Source organism: Ranitomeya imitator, chromosome 1 (assembly GCF_032444005.1).
Source record: "Ranitomeya imitator isolate aRanImi1 chromosome 1, aRanImi1.pri, whole genome shotgun sequence".
NCBI classification, from domain to species: domain Eukaryota; kingdom Metazoa; phylum Chordata; class Amphibia; order Anura; family Dendrobatidae; genus Ranitomeya; species Ranitomeya imitator.
The window spans coordinates 526,744,768-526,756,872 of record NC_091282.1 but is presented as its reverse complement, the minus strand read 5'-3'; the positions used below and the strand labels follow the sequence as shown (position 1 = coordinate 526,756,872).

Here is a 12,105-nt window from a genome sequence, read left to right as displayed (position 1 = left end):
GAGTGGTACCGTAGCCAAGGTATTCCCAACAGGACCTCATCAATTCCCTCAGGAATGACGAGCAGAGATATAATCTCCTGATGAGATGGCGACATGGACAGAGTAAAAGGGATGGTCTGGTGTGTAATCTGTGAGGGCAATGTCGACCCATTCACCACTCGTACTGTTACTGGTTGAGCTAGCATAACCAGGGGTATTGCGTGATGTTGGGCGAAGGCAGAAGACATAAAATTGCCCTCCGCCCCAGAATCCACGCAGAGCTCTACCGAGTGGGAGAATGAGCCTATAGTAATTGTCCCCTTAAAGGACAATTTAGAGGCAAACGTCGCCGTGTCTAGTGTACCTCCACCTACTACCACTAGACGCTGACGTTTCCTCGACCGCTGAGGACATCTAGTGGCTAGATGTCCTGACTGCTGGCAAACATGACAGACCTTGAGTGCACAAGCGGTCCGGGACTTAGATCCCGCTTGTGACACTTCCCTGGCCTCATGTGACTCAGGAACCAGGACCGGAGATTCCAGAGGTTTGGCGAAGGTAGGAGCCAGCCGAAACCTCTGCCTACACTGGGCTCGCTCTAACCTCCGCTCGTTAAAACGGAGGTCAATTCGAGTGGAGACAGTTATTAACTCCTCCAGTGTGGCAGGAATCTCCCTAGTGGCCAGAGCGTCCTTAACGTGGTCAGCCAGGCCCCTCCAAAATATGGGGATAAGAGCTTTATCCGACCAATCCAGCTCAGAAGCTAAAGTGCGGAATTGGACGGCAAACTGACTGACCAAGGACTCACCCTGAGTTAATGCCAGCAGTTGGAGTCCAGTATCATGGGTGACTTGAGGTCCTAAAAAAACCTGTTTCAGAGTGCTCAGAAACAGCGGAGCACTCTGCACCACATGATCGCCACGCTCCCACAGCGGCGTAGCCCATTCCAACGCCCTGTCCGACAAGAGAGACACTATAAATCCCACCTTAGCCCGCTCTGTGGGACAACGTGCAGCCAGGAGCTCGAGGTGAATAGAGCACTGACTCACGAATCCCCTACAAAATTTGCTATCACCAGAAAATTTTTCTGGCAGCGGGAGGCGAGAAAATGTCGGAGCAGGGGTGGCAATGGACAGGGTTGCTGCAGCCACGCTAGCAGCCTGTACAGCAACTGCGGTAACATCCACAGCTGAAGTTGCGCTCTCAAGAGCCGCCAACCTACCCTCCAGCTGCTGGATATATCGCAAGGATTGCTGTTTGTCCGTCATTACTAGCCAGACCCTGGCGCTAGTGTAATGTTAGGGCTAGCGGAACGCACCAAATACAAAGACAGATAGAGTATGGTGCGTTCGCAGCCCAGGGTCCACCGTTGAGAGATGGAACCTGCTGCCAAGTAATGACGGACTATATGGCGGTACTCATAAGTATACACACGTGGGTTAAACTTCACCCAGCGTGAAGGAAGTGATCCTGTTGCATCACAGGATCGCGGTACCGCACATAGAGCGCGAGCAAGTAGTCAGCGAACTCAACCCCAACTAGGATTGAAGTCCGATTAGACCCTTGCTGGCACAACACCGCAACTGGGTGTGTAAGGAAGCTGAATAACAATATTAGGGCACAAGAGTGCATGCGGTGCCGCACTGACGAACGCCACTAACCACCCAGGCTTGGGTAAGGAAAGCACAGAGGAAGTGCACGGCGCCGTACTGGCGGTCACAGCAACTGGACGCTGTAATGTGTGATTCATGCTGTAGGATAAGTCGGGCACTAGGTAGCAACCATACACCTTCCGCGAACAGACATTCAATAGGGAAGGGGTATCCAAGGACGACTTGCACTCACAACAAACACACATATGCAAATGTACACTAGCGCATGGCCGTGCGGTCATGCGCAGTTTATATAGTTGCAGCACAGGAAGTGGCCACAGAAACTTTGCCCTTCCAAGACCTGCCAAGAGGACCAATGGAATGTGCTGCAGGGCCTGAGCACATGACCCTCGATCTCCAACGGGAGATCTTGCCCTGGGCATGCTCAGTGTGTGCAGACAAGGACTTAGTCCCAGAGAAGTCCGCTCGCTGCTGACCAGCACTGGCTTTAATGGCAGAAGCTGAAGAAGCAGCAGTAACTCTCTGTACAGAGTGAGACTGAGCAAGATGCTGGGACCGACGTCCCTGCTGAGCAGACTCCACTGCGGCTGGATAAGAATGGGAGACCGCAGCGGAGATGGCTCGAGATTCCCCCTGTGCAGAAGTGGGAACTCGAGACCTAACATGAAACGTGTAATTATAATTCAAATGCAGCAAGACAGACGCCATATATTCAGCATATCACTGATAGATCACACTGAGTCTGGCACTGCTGATGCTAACACCTCTTCTACCTCTTTATCTCCCCTTATCAGCTGAATCTCTATTATTCCGAGACTACTCCTATCTTCTGTATTGCTGCGGTTGTAGAACACATTCACAAGACTTTCTCTTCCTAGCCCTATTGTTGAGCTGCGAGCTTTGATATACTCTCACCAACCTAAAATGGCCGCTGCATTCCCTGCTTCTGCTCCTCGGCTTTTATACAGGCTTCGATAGTCCCTCCTGATTGGCTGTGCATGGAAGTGGTTATATATATATATATATATATATATATAGTAGAGGATTGTACTCACTCAGCTGCATGAGGTAGGCACAGTAGGCAGTATTGCTGCAACATCCAGACATATTTATTTAATGTTCATAAATTGCACCAGATGGCAAAGCAAAAACACATCCTTTTTCAGCACACAGTGAAAACATAAAGTAAAAGGTCCATACAACACACACAGTGTGTTTGCCCGCTCAGGATAGTGTCCGGTTCCCTACCCTCAGCATAGACCAGCACGCGGGAGATCTACACATCTCCAGCTCCAGACACTGAATGAGACACACGGCCTCCATTTCATCCGCCAAACCATGCCCCTGGAGTTGAGATATGCGAGCAGTCATTTTCACCCATCTCTTATGACTGCTCGTAAAACCTGGCCCTAAAATGGCCCAAATAACTCTCTCAGCATTATTTGTGCTGGAGCATGTTTCCTAGCTCACATCACCTCAGCCATCTCCCCTCAAGGACTCTTCTGGCAGCCATCTTACATACCCTCCCCCTCTGCCCAAAGCTCGGGAGCTTGGCACCTTCTACCAACAAATAGTGGATCCTCGACAGGGCATCAGCATTGTCATGCTGTTTCCCTGGCCTATGATCCAAATGGAAGTTAAAATCCTGAAGTGCTAGGAACCACCTGGTCATTCGGGCATTGTTCCGTTTTTTCTCCCTCATGCATTTCAGTGGGGCACGGTCTGACACTAGTCTGAACCTCCTGCCTAAGAGATAGTACCTTAGAGAGTCCAAAGCCCACTGGATGGCTAAATATTCCTTCTCCACTATGGAATAGTTTTTCTCACAAGATGACAACTTCCAGCTAAGATACATTATGGGGTGCTATGTTCATGCTACAACATGTAACTTGTTTGTATTTCTTAAAGGGAACCTGTCACCCCCCAGGCATTTTTAACTAAAAGAGCCACTTGTGCAGCACTAATGCTGCATTCTGCCAAGGTGGCTCTTTTAGTTGGGGTCCATTCCAACGCTGAAATAATCATTTTTAGAATTTGCTCTTCCTACCTGCAGTTTGTCAGGGGGGCATGTCTTTTCCCCCCTGACACAAACGCCTCCCAGCCGTCACTCAAGGACTCTGTGCACCGGGCGCCTCCTCCATTTCCTTCCTGAACGTCCCCGTCACCTGCGTCACATTGCACCACAGACTGTCCAGGAGTTGGCGGATGCTTTAGTCCAGGTCTGGGAGGAGATTCCTTAGGAGACCATGAGCCGCCTCATCAGAAGCATGCCCAGGCGTTGTAGAGAGGTCATACAGGCACTTGGTGGCCACACACACTACTGAGCATCATTTCCTTGTCTTGAGGCATTTCCACTGAAGTTGGAACAACCTGTAATTTGATTTTCCACTTTGATTTTGAGTATCATTCCAAATCCAGACCTTTGTCGGATATTAATTTTGCTTTACATTGATCATTTTTATGTTTTATTGTTTGTGTTATTTTAGTGTTCCCTTTATTTTTTTGAGCAGTGTATATACAAAAAAGAGGAAGGCAGGGCTGCGACTGACCGGTCACTTCCTATTGATTACTTATACATGCAAAGGCGGGGACAGTAATGCCTGCGCTGATTGGGTGCAGGCCATGCTTGACATAACCTCACGATATGAGAGCCCCTTGAACTCAAGTGCCGACACAGCTGAAATGGCAATAGCATGAGAGGGGAGTATAAGTCTTATTATTTTAATGGGGACAAACATTCAGATTGAGAAGGGGTTGTCCTAGTAGTTGACAACCCCTTTAACTGAGAGATAAGCAAATATACTTTATATTTTGCTATCCTAGTCTATTTTTGTCTAATGGACAGGTGTTATGTAATATATACTGGTTAGTTCAGATTAATAAATCAATTTATTCAGTGAAGTAATAAACATGCTGTTATAAAGGAAAGAGATCTAGAAGATAAAACTTTATTGGAACCTTGGATGTTCATAAAGTGGCTCAGTAAATACAATTACTAGTTATGAGAAGCATTCTTGACTTCTTAAAGAGAGTTTAGAGATGTCAAAGTTTTAAAATGATATCATAAGTTTATTTATTGCTATCACGATGTGTGGACCGTCTTAAATGGTACAGAAAGTAATTGTACACTAGATGGCGCTGTGCATTAATACAATCTGTATGAGCGAAAACAATAGAATCTCCAATTTTCAAATGATACTGGAAAAATACTCACAATGAACAAATATAACAAAAGCTTGTTTTTTTATAGCTTCATTGGGCTTTTCCATGATGCAGATTCTTATTTTTTTTAAGTAACTAATACAGTGGAAGTTGTGACATCCCATTAGGAGACGATAACTGTGCTGTTCATGGTAGTCTTTAGTACGACAGAAATAGAAAAATGATAGAAAGGTAGATAGTGAAGTTACACGTTTAAAATGGTTGCCTGGTTAAAATAAGTTATCACCAACAGTGCCTTGTGAAAGTATTCGGCTCCCTAGAACTTTTAAACCTTTTCCCACATATCATGCTTCAAACATAAAGATACCAAATGTAAATTTTTGGTGAAGAATCAACAACAAGTGGAACACAATTGTGAAGTTGAACGAAATTTATTGGTTATTTTAAATTTTCATGGAAATTCAAAAACAGAAAAGTGGGGCGTGCAATATATTATTTGGTTCCTTTACTTTCAATGCCGCAAACTCTCCAGAAGTTCATCGTGGATGTCTGAATAACCCAATGTTGTCCTAAATACCTAATGATGATAAATATAATCCACCTGTGTGTAATCAAGTCTCCATATAAATGCACCTGCTCTGTGATAGTCTCAGGGTTCTGTTTGAAGCACAGAGAGCATCATGAAGACCAAGGAACACAACAGGCAGGTCCGTGATACTGTTGTGGAGAAGTTTAAAGCCGGATTTGGATACAAAGTGATTTCCAAAACTTTAAACATCCCAAGGAGCACTGTGCAAGCGATCATATTGAAATGGAAGAAGTATCATACCACTGGAAATCTACCAAGACCCAGCCGTCCCTCTAAACTTTCATCTCAAACAAGGAGAAGACTGATCAGAGATGCAGCCAAGAGGCCCATGATCACTCTGGATGAACTGCAGAGACCTACAGCTGAGGTGGGACAGTCTGTCCATAGGACAACAATCAGTCGTACACTGCACAAATCTGGCCTTTATGGAAGAGTGGCAAGAAGAAAGCCATTTCTCAAAGATATCCATAAAAAGTGTAATTTAAAGTTTGCAACAAGCCACCTGGGAGACACACCAAACATGTGGAAGAAGGTGCTCTGGTCAGATGAAACCAAAATCGAACTTTTTGGCAACAATGCCAAACGATATGTTTGGCGTAAAGGCAACACAGCTCAACACCCTGAACACACCATCCCCACTGTCAAACATGGTGGTGGCAGCATCATGGTTTGGGCCTGCTTTTCTTCAGCAGGGACAGGGAAGATGGTTAGAATTGATGGGGAGATGGATGGAGCCAAATACAGGACCATTCTGGAAGAAAACCTGTTGGAGTCTGCAAAAGACCTAAGACGGAGATTTGTCTTCCAACAAGACAAAGATCCCAAACATAAAGCAAAATCTACAATGGAATGGTTAACAAATAAACTTATCCAGGTTTTAGAATGGCCAAGTCAAAGTCCAGACCTCAATCCAATCGAGAATCTGTGGAAAGAGCTGAAAACTGCTGTTCACAAACGATCTCCATCAAACCTCACTGAGCTCGAGCTGTTTGCCAAGGAAGAATGGGCAAGAATTTCAGTCTCTCGATGTACAAAACTGATAGAGACATACCCCAAGCGACTTGCAGCTGTAATCGCAGCAAAAGATGGCGCAACAAAGTATCAAGTTAAAGGGGCCGAATAATATTGCACGCCCCACTTTTCAATTTTTGAATTTCCACAAAAATTTTAAATAACCAATAAATTTTGTTCAACTTCACAACTGTGTTCAACTTGTTGTTGATTCTTCACCAAAAATTTACATTTGGTATCTTTATGTTTGAAGCATGATATGTGGGAAAAGGTTGAAAAGTTCCAGCTGGCCGAATACTTTCGCAAGGCACTGCATCTGATTGGTGGGGGATCAACTGCTGGAACACATACAGATCAGCAGAATGCATGCCTGATCGTCACTCCACTAATTCTCCATGTGGACTGCTGGAAAAAGCTGAGCCCAGCACCCAGCAGTTCTATAGGGAGTAAATGTAGCAGCGGTCAAGCATGCACAATGCCACTGCATGCTATCGAGGATAAAAGTTCCCTTACCTGTTCAGCCAATCGTTGAGGATTCCAACAGTCGGACTTCCACGATCAACAAGTTATCACATGGATAGGTGATTACTTATTTCCACTGAACAACTGATCCTTGAGTGAATGCTGTAAAAAGATGCTCCTATAAGTTCATGACCTCCAGCACTCCATGGAACTGCTTGCCAATCACCATATGAAATGTTGAAAACTCCACAACTATTGTTACCGTAGCTTTGAGGACATCTATATGCAGTGCTACAAACATGAACTATACATTTGTATTTGTGTGTATCAAAAAAGTTCATTCTGCTATGAACTTGTTTTTACTTTGTCCTTGTTTCCTTGAATAAATCTTAGTATATCCGTTTTCAGATGCACCACTTCCTAAATTGAAAATTGTGCCAGCTCACAGTCAGTTGCCAAAAATTAGTTTTCAAAGGAAAGATAGAAATGGACCCATCAGGTAAGTGTCCTTCCAATGTTACAGAAACTACCTTCAATTGTTGCACAATGGGACTAAACATTGTATCTCCCTTACCAGGGAAATACATAGAAATCATGGGCCCCATACTAAAAGTCCTAATTGCCCCCTAAAAAATTTTTTTGAGGCAAATGGGTGCTTGTCTCAGAAGGGCCTACCTCACAGCTTTTAAAGTCAGGAAAAGGGAAATGTATTGTGCTATGAGCACAGTAACTGTACACGTCCTGAAACACCTTCATGTTCTCACCCACTACAATTCTCCCTCCATGGCTTCGAAGTTTGATGCAAATAAATTGCCCTCCCACACACAATATGATACCGCCACAGTGAGATCCCCCATGCAAACTGCCCTACGGTACCCACGACATACATAGATGACCCCACAGTTCTCCCAGCAAAGTATGATGTCCCCAACAGAGGATGATGCCATAAAGCAAACAACACAGTGACTATCTCCACAGACCCAATGCAGTAGGTTGTCCCCAAAATTACCCCCTGCACAGTATAATCCCCCACAAACTCAATGCAGTATGATATCTCCATTCAACATGATGGCCATCACTGCCTCCCACACACAGTATGACACCCTCACACAGTACGATGGTCCCCATAGACCCCCTCACAGTATGATGTCCTTTGAACCTCAGCATACAAAGTATCATGGCTTTCAAAGCCAACTACACACATTATGGTCCCCACAGCTCCCAACAAACTGAATGATTCCACCACAGTTCTGCTCCACAACCCACCACACAGTATAATGCACCCAACGCAGTTTATTTGCCCCCTCACAGTATAATGCCCAAAGCCTCTTCCACACAGTATGACGGCCTCCACACATCATGAGGCCCACCACAGTCACCAAACATGGAGTAGGATGCTTGCTCCACATGCACAATATGCTGCCCCAGAAAGTATAATGCCCCCCACAGCATGATGATGCCCACATACAGTATCATAACCCCCACAAGAACTGAAAAAAATGAAAACTACTCACCTTGCTCACTGTCTGGAAACTCTGTACAGCATGTGGACTGATGCTCTGAACTACAGGCACAATCTAGCGATGTCCAGTTGTGTTGAGGCTCAGCCGCATAAGATAAGTTTTCAGGCTTGTGAGCTGCCAACTCTATGCAGAGTCTGTTTGTCCTCAGAACTTAGAAAAGCAATGGGGAATATAGATTGTGTTTTATATGTCTTCAACCCAAGGGAGGTTGGTACTAATTACATTTATCCCTTCACACCACAGCCCTTTTTACTTTTTGCGTTTGTTTTTCGCTCCCCTCCTTCCCAGAGCCATAACTTTTTTATTTTTTTGCCAATATTGCCATGTGAGGGCTTGTTTTTTGTGAAACGAGTTGTACTTTTGAATGACACCATTGGTTTTTCTATGTTGTGTACTCGAAAATGGGAAAAAAATTCCAAGCGTGGTGAAATTGCAAAAAAGTGCAATTCCGCAACAGTTTTTTTTAGATATTTTTTAACTTGTTCACCAAATGCTAAAACTGACCTGCCGTTATGATTCTACAGTTCATTACGCGTTCATAGATACCAAACATGGATAGGTTGTATTTTATTTAAATGGTGAAATAAAAATCCAAAGTTTGTTGAAAAAAAATATATATATATGGTGGCATTTTCCGAGACTCGAAGCATCTCCATTTTTCGTGATCTGGGGCTGGATGAGGGCTTATGTTTTGTGTGCTGAACTGATGATTTTATCAGTACCATTTTTGTGTGGATATGACCTTTTTATCGCCCGTTGTTGCATTTTAATTCAATGTTGCGGCGACCAAAAAAAACCGTAATTTTAGTGTGTTTACTTTTTTCCGCTACGCTGTTTACCGATCAGATTAATTCTTTTTATAGCTTGATAGATCAGGCAATTCTGAAAGCAGCGATATGAAATATGTGTATAGATTTGTTTTATTGTTTTATTTTGAACTAGCTGAAAAGCCTGGCGTTGCCCAGGAATAGTAACTAACTGTAGTTAGTTATAATAAATTATAATGATTATCCCATAGCCCATATACCCATCATACACATCCTCTATCTCATAGTACCGTGCCCATATACCCATCACACATAATCTCAGCCCATAATCCCATGCCCATATACCCATCATACACATGCTCCATCCCATAGTCCCATGCCCATATACCCATCACACACATCCTCCGTCCCATAGTCCCATGCCCATAAACCCATCATACATATCCTCCATCCTATAGTCCCATGCCCATATACCCATCATACATATCCTCCATCCCATAGTCCCATGCCCATATACCCATCACACATCCTCCATCCCATAGTCCCGTGCCCATATTCCCATTATGACATCATCTTCGCCATGGTAACCATTCTGACATCATGGTTGCCATGGCAACCTATGACATCTCATCACATCACCATGGCAACCATTATGACATAACAGTTACCATTGCAACCTATAATGACATCATCATCACCATGGCAACCTATCATGACATCATTGTCGCCATGGCAACCTTTATGACATCATCATCACCATGGCCACCATTTTGACATCATTGTTGATACACACATATTGAATCATCGGCACCATGGCAACCATTATGACACAACCGTCACCTTTGCAACCTATTATGACATCATCATCGCCATGGCAACCATGATGACATAATTGTCACCATGGCAACCAATATTTGGTTTAATATTTCATATAATGGTGTGCACTCTGAAAATTAGGACCAGGTGCAGGCTGAACTTGGAATATATCCAATTAAATTGTAAGTTCGGGAAAAAACAGCCGCACTCAAAATATGGATTTTCAAATGTATATCAAGCAAACATTTATTGAGGTCACCACAGTAAAACATAAGGGTATCGAGGTAACGTTTCGACCCCATAATGGACACAGCACCACAGGAACCAGGAAACTCCAAACCCGCAGTTTCAATTGGGACCTACCCATGCCTTACCGGATTCTTGTCTTCAAAATGTATTGCTCTTCTCAGGAGCCCTCATATGATTATTTCGTACTGCGTTTTTTTCTTCTCAATTTCCCATACTTTGTCTTAAGCGAGGTTTGAAAAAGACCCATTACGGGGTCGAAACGTTACCTCCACACCCTTATGTTTACTGTGTGACCTCAATAAATGTTTGCTTGATATGCATTTGAAAATCCATATTTTGAGTGCGGCTGTTTTTCCCAAACTTACAATGGCAACCATTATGACATCATCTTCACCATGGCAACCTTTATGACATCATTGTCGATATACATATATTGAATCATCGTCACCATGGCAACCATTATGACATTGCAACCTATTATGACATCATCGTCGCCATGGCAACCATTATGACATAACCGTCATCATTGCAACCTATTATGACATAATCGTCGCCATGGCAACCATTATGACATAACCGTCACCATTGCAACCTATTATGACATCATCTTCACCATGGCAACAATTATGACATCATCTTCGCCATGGCAACCTTTATGACATCATTGTCACCATGGCAACCATTATGACATCATCTTCGATACACACATACATACACACATACACTAGTTTTTATACATATAGATGGAGCAAATGGGGCGTGATTTGAACTTCTATATTTTGAGTTTTAAAAACTTTTTTTTAACTTTTTGCATGCTTCAATAGTTTCTATGGGAGACTAGCAGCTGCGATAACCTAATCGCCTCTGCTACACACAGGCGATGATCAGATTGCCAGTATGTAGAAATGCTCACTTGATATGAGGGCCGAAAACTGGATGGCGCTCATAGCAATCTGGCAATGACAACCATAGAAGTCTGCTGGAACTCCTGGTTGTCATGCTGACCCATCGGTGCCCTGAAATCATGTGGCAGGGGTCACCGATGGGCAGGATTAGTGACGCACTTCCAGTGCGATCACATTAAATGCTGTGGTCAGTGGCATTTAACGAGTTAACAGCCCCGGGTGGATCGTAATTCAACCCGCGGCTGTTAGAGGCACATGTCAGCTGCTCAAAGTAGATGTTGAAAGATCTTGGCTTAGCGCCGGAGCCCACATCAAAGGGAGGGACATGACAGGCACAGTACTAGTACGGCGCATGTCATGAAGGGATATAAAGTAATGGTCTAGCAGATGTGAGGATCCACAGGAGCACTTGGCAAACCTAGATTCGGTGGATGGTGCCACACTATGGGAAATGCCTAGGTAGGGTAGGCTTTGTGTTGGAATGATGTTAATTTTTGCATATATTGCAACAACTACTATTTACTACTGTTTAATAGTGCATAAGTTTCTGTCTCCAGCAATAGTGTTATGTTGTCAGTAAAGCACCGTTAGAAAAAAAAACAAAACAAATAATATCTATGCCTGGATGAATTAGAAAGGATTCTTCTTTGAGCTAGTGATGTTTTCCTGAGCAAAAAGATACTTAGGTCCTGATTCATCAAGACTAGTGATTTTGTATGCCGGTCTTGATGAGTGGGTTTGTAGGAGTTAGAGGCTCTTGATTGATAAAGAGTATGTTTCCACGGTCAGGAAAAACTGTGGATTGGATGCTGCGTACAGCTACAGCATCCAATCCGCAGCGGCCAGATGTTACAGCATAGTGGAGGGGATTTAATTAAATCTCATCTCCACTGTGTTCAAAGATGCAGGGGGCAGACCTGCGTATACGTATATGCGGCACGTCTTTATAGACTGCAGTATGTCTATTTACTGAGCGTCTCCGCAAGAAAAATTACATAGTCTATGTATAGGATGCGGTGATTCCGCATG

The 12,105-nt window shown here is 43.9% G+C and overlaps 1 protein-coding gene across 1 annotated transcript in view; it reads left to right on the top strand.

Annotated features, from left to right (window-relative positions):
* The window catches only part of SUSD1 (sushi domain containing 1), a 466,537-nt gene that overhangs the window by 359,562 nt on the left and 94,870 nt on the right, over nucleotides 1–12,105 (top strand). Inside the window, exon 19 of the mRNA XM_069767010.1 lies at nucleotides 7,225–7,315. Within this exon, the coding sequence (XP_069623111.1) occupies nucleotides 7,225–7,315 (91 nt within the window). The remainder of the gene's footprint in view (nucleotides 1–7,224; nucleotides 7,316–12,105) is intronic.